This window comes from Erpetoichthys calabaricus, chromosome 9, assembly GCF_900747795.2.
Source record: "Erpetoichthys calabaricus chromosome 9, fErpCal1.3, whole genome shotgun sequence".
Taxonomy (NCBI): Eukaryota; Metazoa; Chordata; class Cladistia; order Polypteriformes; family Polypteridae; genus Erpetoichthys; species Erpetoichthys calabaricus.
Window position 1 is genome coordinate 42,809,074 of NC_041402.2, and position 20,718 is coordinate 42,829,791.

Below are 20,718 nucleotides of genomic sequence, written 5' to 3' on the forward strand. Positions count from 1 at the left end.
AAGAGGGGCTGTGCTGGATACATTTAATGTAATGTGAGTATGACAGTAGCTGATAATATGCCCCTGTTAATTCAGGATGGTGTTTTTGAGGCTGCGTGTTCAGTTCTGCTCATCTCTGTAGTTTTGCACAGTGTATACACACTAAGTGTTGTGAAATCCAGGCTTTGCATTTTATCTTAATCTGCCTTTTAATGGTGGTACAGACTTGTATGTGGTAATGTCCTGTTCCAGTAAGGCACCCCATCTTCAACAGCCCCTGCATGCCACATGCCACTCTAAGATGTACTGTTGCTTGCTGTAGTCTTCTAAATACAGTGACAAGAAAAAAGTATGTGAACCTTTTGGAAATGACCACATTTATGCTTAAATTTGTTTTAAAATATGCTCTGATCTTCATCTAAGTTACAATAATGAACAATCTTTTTTCACTAATAATGCACAAATCATTGTATTGTTCTCATATATATTGAATACATCATTCAAACATTCACAGGAGTAAGTCAGAAAAAGTATGAGAACCCCTAGGCCAATGACTTCAACAAAAGATAACTGAAGTCAGGAATTAGTAAACTCAGAGAATAATCGATGAAAAAGGACTGGAAGTGTGGCTTAGAGATACTTTGACCAATAAAAACAAGACTCAGACATTCTGAGTTTGCTATTCACAAGATGCATCTGCTGGTATAAAACATGCCTTGTGTGGAGACTGGCTCGGACACAGACAGGCAGACACGCTCATGTCACCCAACACATGTTAATTTACAATACCTATTTACAAAGTCCCAGTGCCACAAACCCCAATCTTCCCCAAAGTCCAGGCCAACCACTCTGCCTCTTCGGACCGCCTCCTTCTCTCTTTCTAGCACCTTGTCCTGCTTCCATCCGACTCCAGCCTCGAATGAAGGGAGGTGGCCCCTTTTAGCCATACCTGGATGTGCTCTAGGTGTGCACCAGCAGTCCCGCGGACATGCCCCAGTGTTGCGGAAATGCCAGCTGTCCTCCTGGAAGCACTCCGGGTGTTCCCTCTCTTCTTCCCCCCAGTACTTCCGCCACACCAGGCGTCCTTCGGGCAGGGGGATGCCCCCTGGCCGTGACCACGGGCCCCTACAGGGTTGGAATTCCAAGCCCTGTACCCGTGGCCCCCAATACAACCAGGGCGGATGCCCCCTCGCGGTCTGGAGGAGGAATGAGCCCTCCTCCTGTCTTCCTGGGCGTCCCGGCCGACACTTGTTATAAATAGGCCTCAGATGATATCTACAGTGATGATTTGTTGATTTGCATAAACCAGGAAAGGCTTACAAAGTAGAGTTCAAGTATTCATCAGTCCATAGTTTATCAGGTTGTGCATAAATGAAGATTATTTAGTGCTGTGGCTGATCTCCCTAGATATGGGTGCCCAGCCAGCATGACTCGATAGGCACAATGCAGAGTGGTGAGTGAGATAAAAAAAGTAAAAAGAACCCTAGAGTAACAGCGAAAGGCTTGAAGGAATCATTGGAACAGCTAAACACATCTGATGGTGAAGTCTACCATAGAGAAAACATTAAACATGGCCCACGACTGAGGAGGAAGTCACTGTTCTCCAAAAAAACAAAGACCAGAGTGAAATTCCATGATGCCATTGACAAAATCTTTTGTGGACTGATGAAACTAAGTTTGAAATTTTTAGGAAGAATATGCAGCATGGCGTATGCCGTATAAAGGGCTGTGCATACTGACATGAAAATATCTTCCCAATGTAGTACAGTTGAGGGAGCATCATGATTTGGGGCCTCTTTGCTGCCTCTGGGCCTGAACAGCTTACTATCATTGAGGAGAAAATTAATTCCCAAGTTTATCAAGGCAGCCAATGGAATAAACCAGGATAGCTGTCCACTAGCTGAAGCTAACTCTAAGTTGGGTAACACAGCAGGACAATAACCCTAAACATCAAAGTAAATCTGATGGCTTCAAAAAAAGAAAGTATGTCTTTTGGAGTGACTGAGTCAGAGCGCAGACCTTAACCCATTAGAGATGCTGTGGGGTGACCGTAAAAGAGACATTCACACCAGACATTCTAAGGATATGGCTGGGCTGAAGCAGCCCTATAGGAAGAATGGTCCAGAATTCCTCCTGAACGTTGTGCAGGTCTGATCTGCGGGCACAAAAAGTGAACAGCAAGGATTATTGCTGCCAAAGGAAGTTCATCCAGTTTTTAAATCCAAGGCTTCACTTACTTTTTCCACAGCTCCCTGGGAATCTTTGATGGATGTGTTCAATCAAGACATGAAAGATTATAATTGTGTGTTATTAGTATACAAGTATTTTGACTTAAAAGGATCACATTTTATCACCAATTAATGCAGAAAACCAGGGGGTTCACATGCATTTTCTTGCCACTGTAATATTAAGTTCTCCATGTATTCATTTAGATTGAACATCTTCGTGTCTGCTGGCATTTGTAATCTGTTTTGGACAGCAGCTTCTTTGTTTTTTTTTGCAGTTCTGAACACCTTTAAGCCAGAATGAGACCCACTGTAGAAAGTTTAAAGCCATGCATGTTATAATAGGGCCTTTAGAGGATTAACAAGAAGGAGTTTAGGGGCGAGCTCAATGAGTTGGCACTAGGATACCTAGGATGTGCCAAATAATGATGGCTTCTTCTTTATTGTGAATGTAGAAGGCTGTATAAAACTGGAGTTTTAGGGATATTTTCTGCAGTACACCGTGAGCCTCATGTGAAATGAGTGGGTTTGGAAATGGATCAATGGATGAGCGGAACAGTGATGCTTACAGCTGTAGCTTGCTTCCTGGCTTAGTTGCTATCTGTATGGAGTTTGCATGACCTCCTTGTGCAAGGAGTGTTTATCTTTTGGCTTTTCTGGTTTCTTCACTCATGCATCTCAGGCTTAAATAAGTACATGTGAGTGAATGTGTCCATGCTGCCATCCCATTCATATTTTCTCCCTGCAACCCAACAACTGGATTAAGGTAGTTTGGAAAATAAATAGTATACAGCACTACAGTGTGTTGGGCTGTGCTGTTGTCTCACAAATCTGGCTTGATTCCTAGACTAGTCACTGATTTCGTGCAGTCTGCCTGTTTTTCCGTGTTCTTATTGGTTTCCTAAAGGCCCTGTGGTTTCTACAACTATATGTGTTTAGTTAATCAAACTCTAAAAACGAATGAGTGTGTCCAGTGGCAGACTGACTGTAAGGCAGAAAGTAAACCAAGATGAACTGCTGGTCTATCACAGGACCCACATATGTTCACACCCACACTCACATCTAGTTAGCCTAAATGGCACGTTACTTCCAGGAAAACTGGAGCAAAGCCCACTGGCCATGCAGTGCCGATCAAAGCCCATTTTCAGGCGGGATGGATGGAAGTCGCCCCTCATTTTACATAGTGTCCAGTTGTTATTATTACAATTTGATGACCTGTATGATTTCTCCTCGGTGTGTGGAGCACACATCCCTTCAGTAGCACAAATGGTGCCCATTTGTTTATATACTGCAGACTTTGAGGAGTGCACACCCATTGGTGTATGGAGCTTGCGCGCTTTTACTTAATGGCTCCCAGCAGGTAACAGCACCCACTTGGTATCACAGTTCAACGACATGGAAGGTGTCCTCCTCGGTGTCCACAGCACACTGCCCTTATCTTTCATAAATGGCACCCCTCTTATAATGGCACCCTATTCAGCCACCTGTGTCACCTAATGCTGTTACCAACTCTGAAGCCACAAGGAGATCATGTAGACTGAAAGCAAATATTGACCAGGCAGTGGATTCAATCCACATTGCTAAATTCAAAAGATAAAAGTGCTAACCACTGCAACTGCAGCACAATCTATTTTTAGGCTTCATTATATTAAGTAAAAATGTTCATTTTACTCATGTCCTGGCCTCTCTTGGTGTGTGTAGGTGTGCCACTGAGCATACAATTAACCGTAATACTCTTAACAGCAGTGCTGCCATTCTGCTGAAATCAAATGTAGTCCTGCCAGTGAGTGTTTAGACCTGAATGTATTTTCCTTTTTTTCCATCTGGAGTAGGTTACCCTGCTGCCATTTGCTCCTGCTAGCCCCTTCTTTTGCTAATGAAATTGTTCACATTGACTAATCTCCCCACCTAACGTGCCTTAGGACCTGCAGCCCTCTTACTCTTTAGCTGTAATTGCAAAAAAAGGCTTTCCCTGCTGTTATTAAAATTGCAGAAATATTAAAATCTGCAATTAGTTTGGCTGTTTTATCCTTTAATGCTCGAACAGAGCCAGGTCACAAAGCAGAAATCCAGGTCAATCTGTGGGAGCCAGCCTGGAGAATGTAGCACAGTGTGTCAGGGGCAGATGGACTGTTCACGTGTGTTATGTTTGCCGGTCACATGAAACTAATATGTGTGGTGTTGAGGGGACGAGGATCACAGACACTTTAAGAACAGGATGCTCTGGGGAAGAGTACATTTTTTAACTGTGACATTATACATCCCGCATTGCCCCTTGTTTGTGGAAGGAGCCAGAGGGTTAGGCCTTCTGTAAACAGTTACTGTATATAGTGGATGTACAGTAAGGGATACTAGGAATCTTCCGCAATTATGGATTGTAGCTGTGTGGTACCAAATTTTATGTATGTCTGCTACCTTGAGGGGCTACCCGGCCCTTGATAGAGCATTTGAACACGGGATTTTAGGAGCACCTGAGGCCTTCAGGGACATCCTAGAAAAATGCCCAAAGAGTTCCCCAAACTATTCCTGACCCCGGGAGCAATCTCCAGGACATGCCCAGAAGTAGATTCATGCCCAGATTTAAAAGACCCTTCTGTACAGTCTGTGTTTGACCCCAGCAATTGGGAAGTGTTTGGCAAAGGCTCATTTTGTAGAGGTGTGAGAAGCCATGGATTGTAGAAGGAAAATGATTTTTATGCTATTCTTCCTTTTGGATTCTTCTTTGTACTTTGCTTTTTCCATCCTTTATAATATCTCACTTAACACCATCTTTATTTACACGTTTTTGACCTTCTTAGTCCCATATGGATTTAGACGTGGCTTGAGTGCACCCCCTAAGATACACAGTTTCATATACAATACCTTTTCTTTCTCACCTCATGGCAGCAGAAATTGTTAGGGGCTTCATGAAGATTAAACCAAAAACATAATTTGGCCTTGGTAACATCAGTTCCAGTGAGCCCAGTCTCCAGTAGTTGCCTCCCACTACATATGTAGCCTTCAGGGGACACTCTTGAGCGATTGCTGAATCCATATAAGTTGAAGGAGATCAACATGGAAGAAAATGAAAGTGATTTATTAAATAAGCAATAAATACAAGCAGGGACAATTAAAAGGTCATTAGAATATTTATGTCAAGGACAATCCATTCAGCCAGTTCTTTAGATGTTTTTAAGTAAATTGTTAATCATTATTTTATTGTTATTTGGATTATTTTAATGCCACCATTTTTCCTGTGTCCTTGCCATTTTGTGTTGTTTTCTCTTGGTCACAGCCTGTATTACCTTGGGATGAATGGAACTCATTATTGGATTTGTCTACTCTCACACCCTAAACTGCACACACATACCCAGAGACTCTGTCCACACAAGCACTGGTTATGAGTGATACTTGCACTCCTCAGTATTCCACATAGGAATTCACAAGCTTCAGTGTGAACAACGCACGGATGACCCCAGTTATTACCTAGACCTAAAGGCTAGCAGAATAACCCTGAGAATAACCTAGACACACTTGGTTAAAACCATTTATCGACCAATACCGTTTGGTTCACTCTATTGGGGCATCCCCCTTAAGCTTGCTAAACCCTGTGAGAATGGCAGTGACAGTCGCCTCATAATAGGTGCCTGTATTTACTTTATTACTTCAGTCACTCTAAATATAAAAAAACAGGTACAACACTTTAAAAGTATAGTAGTATTTACAAAAATAGAATAATAGCAGTACATTGATCCTTTGCTATATAGTGCTTCGACTTTCGCGGCTTCACTCCATCGCGGATTTAAAATGTAAGCATATCTAAATATATATCATAGATTTTTCGCTAGTTCACGGATTTCTGCGGACAATGGGTCTTTTAATTTATGGTACATGCTTCCTCAGTTGGTTTGCCCAGTTGATTTCATACAAGGGACGCCATTGGCAGATGGCTGAGAAGCTACCCAACCAGAGCATGTATTATGTATTAAATAAAACTCCTCAATGATATACGATATGCTTCCCACGAGGTGTTTCGTATACTTAAAAGCTCGAACGGCACGTATTGATTTTTGATTGTTTGCTTTTCTCTGTCTCTCTCACTCTCTCTGACATTCTCTGCTCCTGACGGAGAGGGTGTGAACAGAGGGGCTGTTCGCACACTGGCCTAGAGGATATGGACACACCTCTAAAAAATGCTGAAAGACTACCTTCACATTGCTCCCTTCCTTGCAGCTGCTTTATCCGGCAGTGCTGGCGGTGCTTCACATACTTAAAAGCCCAAACAGCCCTATTGATTTTTGATTGTTTGCTTTTCTCTCTGTCTCTCTCTCTGACATTCTCTGCTCCCAACGCACACTCCTTTGAAGAGGAAGATATGTTTGCATTCTTTTAATTGTGAGACGGAACTGCCATCTCTGTCTTGTCATGGGGCACAGTTTAAACTTTTGACTAAAGGGTGTTATTTCATGTCTAGAGGGCTCTAATAATGTTAAAAAGCATATTTAGAAGGTCGTAAACAGGTTTTCTATGCTCTAACTGTGAAAATATTCGATTTATAAATTAAGAGTCCTACTTCGCGGATATTCATTTATCGTGGTAGAGTCTGGAACAGATTAACCGTGATAAACGAGGGTTTACTGTATACGAAAATATACTAAACTCTGAATATGTATAATCTTAGAAAGCCTGTTGAAAATTAGCAGTGATGTCAAAAGAAGATGGTGACTTTTAGATTCAGCAGTTGGACTGATGCATAACTTGCATTCTTTTATGTCCAGATCAATTGGTGTATCATTCTTTGACACAATTCTGTCTTTTATGTTGTTTCTTTGGTCCCTCAAATGGGCCATTATTTATGTGAGAAATTTACATAAACCTCCGGACCTTGTGATATTACACACATACAATTTGCTAGCTACCCTGCTGATGGATGGCTCTGCCCAAAAGCTTTAATCCTTGTACTTATCTGTGCAATCTCTTGCTGTCTCCCATTCCTTACTATTAAGTTGTAAACCATCTGATCACTTAAACTAAGATTATTTACTTAGGTAACAAGAAAAATGGAATGCACAATTATGGCTACAAATGTGTTCAAGTCATAAATTAGTTACAATAAAGAAAGAATGCACAATTGCTGGTTACAAGAAAGGCAAAAAAGTGCAGATGTACTTACGTAACTTGCCTAGAAGAGTCCTGTAAATTACCTTTATAAATTGTAAATTGTCTTTTAAAGATCTTCACAGTTTATTTGAGATAAATTAAAAGCTTAAATAGAGGCAGACTGAAGTTTGTTGTTGCTGTTGTTTTTTAATTTAGTGTCTGCCATTCCGAAATGACGATTTTATCCTGCAGAACACGGCTATGTTGTTTAACATTTCAATGGTGCATTGGAGCCATGTGATCAACATTGCCACGACACATGATGCCACTCTCTCCAACAATAAATAAGATGGTGGCATGCAGTTTTTGGAGTGAAGAATCTGCTGTAATTTTTTTTGTATAGTTTTACTTTTGTTTTTGAGAATTTGTCCTTTTTGCGTATTGGGTACATTCACTAGGTTTAGAGCCTTTGTTTATTTCCAGATTTTTTCTTTTGGTTAGTCCCTGAATCTTGCATTTTCATCTTGTAGTCCATCCATCCATCCATTGTCTCCCGCTTATCCGAGGTTGGGTCGCGGGGGCAGCAGCTTGAGCAGAGATGCCCAGACTTCCCTCTCCCTGGCCACTTCTTCTAGCTCTTCCGGGAGAATCCCAAGGCATTCCCAGGCCAGTCGAGAGACATAGTCCCTTGTAGTCCTCTTGATTTTATTTATACATCCTTTTAGACTTACTCTTGTTTCCTTTCAGTCAATGCAGTAGTTTTTAAAAGACCAGGTTCCTTTAGGCCACTTCTAAATGGTATACATTACAGGGGCAACATAGAATCAGTCCGACCATTTGGGGACCATGTGCTGTCCCCTAGCAGGCTTTTAGAAACTTAGTGTCTATGACATCACCTTTAAAGATTGTAATCACAGTTCCAGATAAGCTCATGCTTATCTGCTTGGAAGTTCTTCTAGCCTTCTGTCAGCACACCAAGGTGTCACTGGTGCTCCCATCTTTTCGTATGTCCTGGGGCCTGCAGCCCCCTGTCTTCCCATAAAGAGGTGTTCTGTTATTGCCAGTGTGTTGCCCTCTCCACAGTGAACAGCCCACAATCCTGTGCCATATTGCCCCTAGTAATCCATTGCCAGCAGCTCTTGTATGCCAAGTCTTTTACTTAATCTTCACCATCACCCAATCTGGTGTAATAACGTTACAGATGCACGAATACTTTGCAACTTATGGACGGCAAAAATGATAGGAGATCTAGTGGAGAAAGGCAGGTAAAATGTGAGAGCTGGTAGGCACCAAAGATTTCCAATAATATTTTCTACCCAAAATATCAGTGACTGCCATCAAAGAGATGTTATAGATTATACAGGAGTAAATTTCAGCAACTAAAGGGTTTCTTTGTGTCCTTTGTGTCAGTTCACTATTGTAAAGTGGAGAGACAAGCTAAAAGTAAGAACTGCCAGTGTGAGCTTTTCTTCTACCTTACACTGCCTTCTCTATGACTCTTCTCTTAATTGTTAACTTTTAGGTTATACTGTATATTGTCCACTCATCCATTTATAAATCCATTCAATCCAACTCAGGGTCAGGGGGCTTGAGCTGATCCCAAGAACTTTGGATAGAAACCAGTAACTAGAAGAAATGCCTTGTGATGAGTTGGTGTCCCTTCCAAGCACTGGTTACTACCCAGAGGTTTTCAGATCTCCAATATCTGGAGAAAAACTCACACGAACCTGGAGACCCTGTGCAAACTCCACACTGGCAGTAGACCAGTCTACCATTTGAACCTGGTGTTCTGGTACTGTGAAAGATCAGCACTTACAACAATGCCACCATGCTGCCCACTAGATATTGTGTGCTGTTCTCTTGTTTTTTTAACAAGAATTCTCCTACAAAATGTCTGCAAAAATGACTCATAAAGCTCAAAGTAAATCTTGTCCTTGAATCTTGACTGATGGGTCCCATCCAAATGTTGCACTGTGTTGGGATGTTCCATGGCGTGGAGGTCATTCCTGTTTCCATCATTTTTCTCATGGAAGTTATTCATCACACAGCTAGCTGTTAAAGGAAGTGACTAACGAAATGATTGATTGAAATTTAAAAGCACTAACGGACACAGAAATGTAATGTATACAGATTGTGTGACCCGAGTGATGTGCAGGAGTGGAGGGTTGGGGCCTGTAGATAATGAAGGCAAATGGTGGGAGAGAAGGTTTGAGCAAATATGGGAAGCTACTATATAAAATGATGATTGATCTGCATTCTTATCTCAATTCTTTGCTTTTTAATGGCACCTATTTATGTAAAATAATTTGTATATTAAATATTTATATCTACTTATAAGGGTGTTTGCACAGTTAAGTAATGGACTCCATATGAGAGGCAATAATCTGTAATATTACTTTTGGTTCTTTGCACAGGGGTTATTGATGCTGCTTGGATTTCAAAGGCGCCATGTTGAAGAATAACTTATTAATGCGGCTGTTGATTTCTTAGCGCTCTGTTGTGCCTGTTTACTTCATGTCAGACTCTGTGATAGTGTGTATTACAAAGGAGCTATATAAAAGAAGCTGAATGGTCATGTTGGCAGTTATTTTTGTTGTTTTTCTCCTTCAAATTAAGACATGACAATACTGACTTGGGTTTTTTTGGGAAAAATCTAGACCCCCCGTGGTACACCAATGTGGATATTGGAAAAAGGTGCAAACTCTACATGGGCAAGGACCAGGTGTTGGATTTAACCCATGACCCTGGATCTGTGAGGCAGCAGGATTAATCGGTGTGTCACTGTACTGTCGATGTCCTTTAATTTAATTTATATGCGTTAATTTTTTTAATACACGGCCCTGAGTCTGACTTACTTGCATTTGCATTCTGCTTATCTCATCAGCACGCAGTTTGTGTCTAAATAAAAAGGATGCATTGATGAACTTTAAAATTATGTTCCTGACGTGGCAAGCTTCTGCACTGGAAGCATTCTTTACCCTGACTGAAAAACTTAATTGCATTGGGAGGGGTTTGAAATTTATGATTCGGGGTCAGAAAAAAGAGATCAAGTCAGGGAGTTGCAGATATAAATAATCTGAGTGAACTCGGATAAATAAGACATTATGTAAATAAAGGGCACAATATCAAAGGCAAAATATGCTTCCCATACTGAGTTGTGTAGCTTAATTCCCGGAAAACAGTATTTGAAAATTTCTTCATCGTTTATAGAATCTGTAAAGTGAGAACTGAACAGCAGAGCTGGGCTGCACTTTTACAGCCAATCAGCAACTCGCTTCATTAGAAACATATTGCAATAATAAAAAGCACTCACCCATGTACATTACCAGGGACCCTTTTATGTTGAATAATTAAAAGTGACAAGTAGTTCCAGGAAATAAATGGAGTTATAGGCACCCTGACAGACACCAGGCTGTGTGGAACACGATTTGAGGTTTTATACTTTTTACTAAACACCCTTAATCAGGTCAATAAGGATTTTATTTGCTCGGAGTGGATATGCATGTGAGTGTGTGGATAAACTGGGATTTGATCCAAGCGTGCAGATATTAATTAAGCATATGACTGAGGACGCTTTTGGTTATTTGTGCGTGTGTGACAGTTACATAACTCATCAGGGAAAAAAAAAAACAATAATTAGCTTAATATTCTCCTACGCTGGTGAGCATTCTAAACAGACGCTATCTATCTATCTATCTATCTATCTATCTATCTATCTATCTATCTATCTATCTATCTATCTATCTATCTATCTATCTATCTATCTATCTATTATATAGTGCCTTTCCTATCTATCTATCTATCTATCTATCTATCTATCTATCTATCTATCTATCTATCTATCTATCTATCTATCTATCTATCTATCTATCTATCTATTATATAGTGCCTTTCCTATCTATCTATCTATCTATCTATCTATCTATCTATCTATCTATCTATCTATCTATCTATCTATCTATCTATCTATCTATCTATTATATAGTGCCTTTCCTATCTATCTATCTATCTATCTATCTATCTATCTATCTATCTATCTATCTATCTATCTATCTATCTATCTATCTATCTATCTATCCTCATGTGCAATTTGTGCCTCTTTCATTGTTTTTCACCCAGTGCTTGTGTTTTCTACACCACATTAATGCCTTTAACTTGAGCTGATGTTTATTGCATTTGCCTTTTCTATCCTCTGTCCATAAAAAGTGATTTGTGATGATGTTTGCTGTGGAAGATGCTGATGAATATAAATGAGTGAATGAATCAGTCCATCTTTATTTTAGTCAGCACCTATCATGCCAAGGACTGTCACAGTGGCTTTGATAAAAGTAAGAGGTGTTGTATAAAATGAAGCTTGATCCTTTCAGCTGTTTTTTTGTCTAATACCTGATCATTGTCAGAAAGTATTGTAGAATTGAATGGGCAATATCCATCCATCCATCCATTTTCCAACCCGCTGAATCCAAGCGCAGGGTCACGGGGGTCTGCTGGAGCCAATCCCAGCCAACACAGGGCACAAGGCAGGAACCAATCCCGGGCAGGGTGCCAACCCACCGCAGATGGGCAATATTATACAGGCATTTGTCAAATGGTGGGTGAAAGATTGGATGAATCTCTCTTTTAAAAGTATGTTTCATTTTATATGCATTTACTCATTTTTATGTGGTTAGCATTGCTACTTCATGGATTTGGCATTCTGCATTCTAGTACCACACCCAGTCAAGGTCTGTGTGGAGTTTGCATGTTCCTCCTATGTCTGTGAGGGGATTTTCTAGGCATTACCCATCACATCTGAACTGACATGCATATTAAGTTATTTTGCCATTCGAAATTTGCACACTTTTTGCATGAATGGACTTTACAATGGGTTGGCAGCCCATCCAGGGACGGTCCCTACCTTGCACCTGATGTTGAAGCAGTAGGCTCCATCCCCCACATGACTCTGAACTTGATCAAGCAGATTTCAGAAGGTTATATTAAGTTTTCAATGTAAATTTTATAGATTTTAAGAATCTCATTACAAAGTAAAAGTTACAAGTCACTAAGTCACATGTGTTGTTTTGAATCATATTGAAGGTAATCTTGAAGAGCAGAATGGGAAGTACACAGCCTGCACTGTTATCCTCAGTCTTCAAAGTAATGTTATGAGCCCCCTGCTGTATTCCCTTTACAGCTATGACTGCGTGGCCACACAACTGCAACTCCTGTGTGAAGTTTGGTGATGACATTGTGGTGATAGATCTTATCTCTAACAATGATGAGGCTGTCTATCTGGAGGAGGTGGTGAATCTGGAATTGTGGTGCCTTCAACCATTTGTCAGCAAAACAAAGAAGCTGGTTGAGGATTTCAGCAGGAAGCAGCGGCAGTCCTTCACACTAGTCTATGTCAATGAGGCTATAGTGGAAATGGTGTGCAACTTCAGGTACCTTGGAGTTCATACATAAGAGGATCTAACATGGACTCAGCATATTTAAGCTCAGGTCAAAAAAAGCACCATATGAGGCAACAGGGGGAATCTAGGGTCTCTCCAGAAATCCTAAAAACTTTCTACAGATGCACTGGAGAAACTGTCTTAACACTCAGCATCACAAGATTAGAAAGCCCTAAAAGGGTGCTGGGAGCTGTGGATCTATACTCCTTTTTCTGTGGGTCACTTATACCAAACAGTGTGAGGTCCAAAATCATCAAGGACTACTCCCACCCAAGTAAAGGACTATCCTGCCTGCTGAAATTGGGCAAAATGTTCTGGAGTCTTAATGGCCAAAGCAGAGAGTCCATAAGAGGAGCTTCTGTTCTCCGCCATAAGGCTCTCAATCAGGACATTACCACAGCATCTTTTGAGCATTACCTACAAACTGGTCTCATTTGATTAGACATCTGCTTCATATTATCCATCCATCCATCCATTTTCCAACCCACTGAATCCGAACACAGGGTCACGGGGGTCTGTTGGAGCCAATCCGAGTGTTTCATATTATGTAATTTTTAATTTTTTATTTTACTGAGTTACATATAGGTACATTATTCAATTAATCCCTTTGCCTTACTAGCTTGTATATATATATATATATATATATATATATATATTATAATAAATGACATCCTTTTATGTAATTTTGCCAATGTTATTTTACACCTTGCATACTGTATAGCTAGTTATTTTTTTAATTTAGGTAACTTCTATCTTGTTGTATTTTTAAAATTTAAGCTGTTCTATTTAGGCTCCCTTGCTTTTCTGTTTCTCTGTGTTTCTTATCTTTTTGCTGTCTTTTGCAGAACCAGGTTGACAATTCACTGCACATTACACATGTATACTTGCTTTAACCACAAGGGAGTGCCACTGAGCCCCAAATCTCAGACAAAATAATGCCTATGCATAATTCTGGGTTCAAATAAAAGATTTTAATCCACCTCCAACACCTTCCTTACAGAATCACCAACCACAATACACAAATATAAATCCTCTCTTTCCACCTCTTGTAGAGTGTTGCCTGCTGACTCCAGACTCTGACTCAAATAAGTGAGGTTATAGACTTTGTTTTAAATACAACCCAGGAACTGTTTCCGGTGTCATGCCCAGGTCATCTGTGTGGAAACTAGGACAGTCCTCCCCTGGCAGCACCCTCTGGTGGTACCCAAAGACCCTGCCGGGGCTGCGTTTCTGGACTCCAACTCCCATGCCACCCTGCAGGTGTCCTAATCAAGTTTAGCTCTGAGGAACACTGCCTCCTGTTTTGTGGGGAAATTAAGTGCTCCCAGTGTGCCCATTCACCCAGTCCATCCTCTTGTCAGGGCAAGAATCCATCCTTTATCCCAGCCAGGATGCGTGTCCTTCTTCCATGTCACTTACAATGTGTATGTGTCAAATAAAGAACTCTTGAATCTTGAACCTTGAACCTTGAATCATGACTACAATGACCGGGCTTTGACTCTTTAAGTTTGCATGTTATCTAAGTGTCTCAATTGGCTTTCTATGGCTACTCTCCATTCAAAGGATGCATATGTTAGGTTGATTAACGTGAGCCCTGTGATGGACTCGTGCCCCATCTAAGGTTGGTTCTCACCTTGTGCACAATGCTTGTGGCATAGTCAATCAGTCAATGTTGTCATCTAATTAGAACTGTAAACATGTAGACGAATGGATGCAGCAGGGACCCTTAGATAAAATGTGAAGTAGAGGGGACCTAGTTTGGCAGAATCTAACAGTCAGTCAGAAATAATCATTTTGGGTGTTTATAACGTGGACCTGCAAAGCAGAGGAAAGGCCACTTGATGAAGAAACAGTGAGTTGTATGTGTGTGTGGTAATGTCCAGTTTGATTAATAATTTAGTAATTTTTGCATCTCAGTTCAAACACAACACTAATAACAAATTAAGAGCTTTTGCTTTCTTTCATGCCATTCCCTCCATTTCTAATTGGGACCTCATCACTAGTGGCGTATCTTTTTTGTTTTTTAGACATGGGGTCTTTGCAGGAGCAGCAGCTGCTGTAAATATTTTTACTCAGCTTCTGTTTTTCAGAGCAGCTACCCCTGACTGTAGATGATTGGAAATTAATTACCCAGCATGCCTCATTTTTAAGTGTACACTATATCTAGACTGGCCTGGGATCTGCAGAACGGCTAATCTCAGGCGCTAGTGAGGGATGAAATTAATTTAGGTCTTTTTTAATTTGCTTTATTGTACCTTAATTACACCATCTGTATACATTCAAGTATGTATATTCATAGCTGCATGCACCACAGAGCTTTAATGATAATCATTTGAACATTTCTCAGAATTGTGGTGTTACAGTTGCTGATTAGTGGAGGACTCTTGGGTATGTTAATTGTGACATGGTGGGGTAGAAAAAACCTGAGTGAGTTGTGGGGCAGAAACTGGGGACAACTGGAGAAATTTCCAGCTGCATTTTTGTGGAGGGCTGTCATGCCTGTAAAATTGTTGGCACTGCTGTGTCATAGCCCTGGAGTCCTGGGTTCAAATCCTGGTCCGGGGCCTCATGTATAAATGGTGCATATGCACAAAAATGTTGCAGCACCCCCCCATTGCGTACGCACGTTTCTGCTTGGTTTTGCAAATTGGTGGCACCCAGCATCAAAGCAGTGCTACTGTTCCTGTGTGGTTTCCCTTTCTTTTTTAGATTCATGTCCATGACGCTGGTTTTATCAAATACACTGAAATTAACCGCATATTGTTTATAAATTGATGGCACCTTGTTGTAATCAACCTGGTGCACGGAATAGGCAATTTATGCCAAATACCACAGCTCCTTTAGCGTTGTTACTCTCAGTGCACCACTTGAGTATTTTAACCCATTGTATATGAGTGTTGGAATCACAACTCTACAGCAGCTGAACAGAAAGCTGGTTGTGTCAAAAGTGTAGAGGATTATCATGATACAGCTGCCAGACCTGGAGAACATTTACAACACATGCTGCCTCAGGAAAACCACCAGGGTCTGCATGAATTCCACTCAGCCATGCCACAGTCTATTTGAACTTCACCCATTCGGCAAACACTTCAGAGCTTTTCCTGCACGGACCTCAAGGCTCAGAAACAGGTTCATCCCAAGACCTTTAAACACACTAAATCAGTCCATCAAGTGCTCCCGGTAGAACTGTTTGTGCTTATAATTACAATTACCTCATTGTAAACTTGTACTACAGCTGTAATATTGCACAGCCTAAGACACTTTATGAATCATTTGCACAATCTGCACAATATTTACATGTATACTTGTACTACAGCTGTAATATTGCACAACCTAAGACACTTTATGAATCATTTGCACAATCTGCACAATATTTATATGTATATTGTACTTATGCTTTCATACTGTATATTTTCCATTGTTTTTTATAGTATTATTATTATTGTTATTTTCTAATTGTATAGGAAAATACGTTTATGGAGTATTTGCATATTGAATCTCATTGTACCATACAATGACAATAAAGTAATTCAATTCAATTCAATAGAAGACAGCATGTATTTACAGATGATGATGACTGGCTTCAAAGTCGATTTAGATTTCCAAGAGCTATCCTCTTGGCGCTGTGTGCTGTTAGAATACAAGGAAGTACTTGATATAATTTTTTAGATGAAATACATTAAAGTATGTACTGTATATTGCATTTTACAGATAAATAGTTAACTTCATTTAAATAATGTATTTTGTTAATAATTAAACATGTGGGGCACAGTGGCGTAATGGTAGTGATGAACTAGTGTCCCGTCCAAGGATTGTTTCTGCCTCGCGCTGTATACTTGCTCTGACTGCCGCAACCCTGGATGGATAGATGAATGGAATAATTAAACATGTATTACGAAGATTTTTCAATGTTCCTTAAAACTTTTCAAGAAATGGTGTTGTAAGCTCATAATTGGTTTGACATTTATTACAGAGCTTATTGTGTGGCGATTATTTACATGGAGAAAGAAAACAGAAGGACAGGAATTGGGAGTTGGTACATTTGACAGAGAAAGTACTGCTACAATAAATTATTTCTTCGAGGGTTGCGTGCTTCAGAGCAACCGTCTTGTGGGAGGCAGGAACAATCCCTGTACGGGGGAGGCAAGAACAATTCCTGGACAGGGTGCCAGCTCATCGCTACCACTGCGCCACTATGCCCCCATGCTTAATACATCCTTTAATGCATTTCATCATGAAAATGATATCAAGAATACATCTGAGTATACTAATATTTTCAGAGAGCTGAAATATCATGAATGTAATGTATACTGTGTGGAGTTCAGTGCCTGCATACTCCTGTCTACAAAAGAGAAAGTCCATAGTGATTCACACACATAGAACAAATAGAATATGAAGCATTTAACATGCTACTTTAGTTACAATGGGATTTGAGAAACTCTAGTAAATTAAACATCGACTTTAAAATGAAGTTTACAATGTTCTACTTTAATAACAAAATAAACTTCGAGATTAAAGTGGAAATTTCAAGATTAAAGTCGACATTTTGGCCTTTTTTCTTCACTGTGTCCCTATTTTTTTCTTTTCTCTGTACCCTAATACACTTCTGTATGACACTCATAAGGGGGTTTTGACTCACCTTTTCACAGCAACTTTTGATATCTGACCACTTTTTTTATTTTGGGTACTGTGCAACTTTCTGAACTTGCACTTTCGAGTGTCTCCACCACTCTATATCACTCAGTCAACTTCCTTTTGTTGATTATACCACTGCTTAAGCCATCAAATAGTACTTTTTTTCCTTGCCTCTACTTCCCATTCATTGAAATTCTTTTTTTTCTCTGTGCTTTTAAATCTTGGGTCAATCAGTATCAGGAATCATGCTGAATTCTGCCCCTTCTTCTGTCATTTGACCCAGTTGTGATTCTGTCATTGTGCTGGTTGGTATGTGTATGGTGTTGTAGTGACAATATATAAGGGAAAGGGAATGAAGGAGGAGCACACCTTTCAGTCTGGGCTGTAGTACTGGACATCCCTCAAGGACTTGGCTGGCCACCACAAAACAGGCACCCACGGGTTGAATAACAGAGTCACTGCTGAAGTTCAACCAAGCTCTTCTCCGCTCCTTCTACCACCGCTCACAGTTCTGCTGTAACTTGAAACCCAGCTAGTCTTAAGTTAAAACCCCATTTAATCAGGCTAGCTAGTGTAGTAGTTAGAGTGGCTTCACCTACCAGCCCAGTGGAGGTCTCTGTGCAGTGTGGATGCTCTCCTGTTGTGCATGTGGCTTGCTCATCAAGTACTCCAGACATGCTTTTTAAATTTATTAGTTTTGAATGTTGGTATAAAGTGACTGTCAACTCTTGTCTTGTGCCCAGTGTTTGCAGGATAGACCCCAGTGCTTTGTGACTGAATAAGCATGTCTGGAAAATGAATGCATCAATAAATGATTATTTGTATCAATAAATGATTATTTGTGAAAGCCCTGCTGATTCAACCAGCCATACAGAAAGATGTGTCAGTTGTAATAAAGTGGCAATTCAATAGCTTGGACAAGAAAGAGAAAAGGATAAGCATGGAGCCCATCTTTACAGGGGACCACCTGGGTGTTTCAGTGTTTTGATGCTTGTTTACTGTTCCTATAGTCTTAAGAAAGTCCTGAAATTAATTCAGAGTTGATTTCAAGTCTTTATATGTTTTGTGTTGTCCCTCCTAAACAGCTGCTTAGCAATGAATGTCTCCTTGTAGTGCAATATCATGCCTTATATTTTATCTTTGTAAAGCACCCTGTGAAAGTGGATGATATAGAGATCAATATGGTGGCACAGTAGTTGGCAATGAAGCTTTGGAATTCCATACCTGGTTGTTGTCTGTGTGGAGTTTGCATGTTCTCCTTGTGGCCATGTGGGGTTTCCTCTCACATTCCCCAAAGATATGTGTGTTAGGCTGACTGGCAACTCTGAATAGGCCCTGTGCATTACTGGGTACTGTAATGGGCTGGCGCCTTGTCTAGGGATTATTTCCTGCCTTGCGCCCAATGCTTCTGAGATAGTCTATGTCCCACTTGCTACCCTGAATTGGATTAAGTCGGTTACAATTGACTGATTGACTGACTAATTGTATGCTTATTTAATTGATTTTGATTTGTGCACCATGGCTGCTTTCTGACAGATCTGTTTTATATTTTCAGGATTATTCATGAAGACGGGTTCTCTGGTGAGGATGTGAAGCAGTACAAGCCTGTGGTCTACAGCAACACAATTCAGTCTCTGGCAGCTATCGTCCGTGCCATGGATACTCTGGGCATTGAGTATGGAGACAAGGAGAGACGAGTAAGTGTGACCTGGGGTGCTTGGAAAGCCCCTTTTTTATATCTGCTGCTATGGAGATGCCTCTGCCTCCATTTGAGGATTGCGATTAGTGTATGAAGGGTTGGGGTTTGTGATATTCTAACATTTCAGATTGGAGTAAGGGCATCACTGCCCTGCTGGTTTTAGTGTACCGTATGGACTATAATACACATGACGTCACATAGGCAATGCTGGTGGAGAGTGTTGATTATTACATTTTGGGGAGATGGTGGTCATGGCTGGAGTACATGGCTCCATTTCATTCTTAGTTGTTCTGCAAGTTATAAAATGTTCTGTCTTGAACTGTGGACCCTGATCCCACAGAATAAGCTGAGATGTGGATATGTGGGAGGAGTAGCCATTTCCCCTTCTTCATTGTCAATGATACTTTTTACCTGCTGCCTGTTTCATTGCCTTTGCAGACTGGCATTTATTTAAAAATTAAACCCTACAGCCTTTGGTGAAGCTGTCTGTACCATGTTTATTCAAATTTTTATTATTTATGAAACCGATAAAAAAGCACTGCAAAGCTCTGTAAAAGTGTCTTTCTGCATTCTGCATCTCTGGTTAACTCGCTGCTTACCGTTTTTCAGTAGCAAACAGTCCAAACAAACTCACCTTGAACATCAGATGGTCCTCATCTTCTACAGGCCAGCATGGTCACTGCGTATCTGTCAGTCAGAGTCCAGTAGGAGGATCACGGTGAGGTGTTTACCAAAGCGCTTTTCAAAACCCAGCAGTGCGTTTCACATTTCCCCTGTCGCTTTGCGTAGTCAGCACTTGGCTCTTGAGAGATCAGTCAGCTTGGCTTGTGATGTGAAACGCTGCTCAAGGACTCCATCTGCCTTTGCCGGTTTTATGCAATACCTCCTTTCCAGTTTACATTGCTGCTCAGAGCGTGTCATTTTCTGCAAGTGATTTAGTAGCCCTCAGTATATTTCTTGTCCCCCATATTGTTGTAACTGAGACATGTCTTCACTGCTGCCTCCCAGTGTGCACTAGTAGAGAAATCTAATCTGTCTGTACGTGTAGCCGACATGTGTCTTGTACCACAGCTGCACAGCTCAAGGTCTTACTTAATATTGTCTTCATAACTAAAAAAAATTTCTGTTGCATTTGGTTATGAAAAAATCAACAGTAGTAATTCCTGTGTCACACACAGTGGCTGCACAGTCAAGCGTTGAAAAAACACACAATGCAGTGTTGAGCTGCCAGTAATGCAGCCCACATAGTAACTGTGATTATGTAACTGTGAGGAATGCACAATGGGATTTGCTGTACAGTAGCGAATACGGAATATGCAGAGCCCGGCACAGTATGGGAGAGTGACCAGGGATTGGACGCAGTCTTCCAAGTGCTAAGAAGTTCCTCTTTAATACTGTGTATTTAAAAAAATTGCATGTAGTAAATGTGTTTAAGTCGGGCAAGTTTTCAGAATAGTGTGTGTATTAGACCTGGACAAGTAATAGAATGAGTGAAAAAGAAAAAAGAGAAAAGGAGAAGGAAAAGGAAGAGACAAGTACATGAAGAAGTGACTGGAGTGGAATCTCTCTATCTATCTTTTGTAGAAGGTGCCTAGGGATGGGGTGTCCAGTTGCAGTGTACAAGTAAGGATGTGCTTGTGGTACATTGTGGGACAGGAAAAAAAATAAA

At 40.6% G+C, this 20,718-nt stretch overlaps 1 protein-coding gene across 2 annotated transcripts in view; it reads left to right on the forward strand.

Moving 5' to 3' along the window:
- Positions 1–20,718, forward strand: part of gnao1a (guanine nucleotide binding protein (G protein), alpha activating activity polypeptide O, a) — a 341,984-nt gene that overhangs the window by 91,218 nt on the left and 230,048 nt on the right. For both annotated transcript variants that reach the window (XM_028809389.2, XM_028809388.2), the window contains exon 3: positions 18,906–19,047. In XM_028809389.2, coding sequence (XP_028665222.1) covers positions 18,906–19,047 — 142 coding nt within the window. The remainder of the gene's footprint in view (positions 1–18,905; positions 19,048–20,718) is intronic.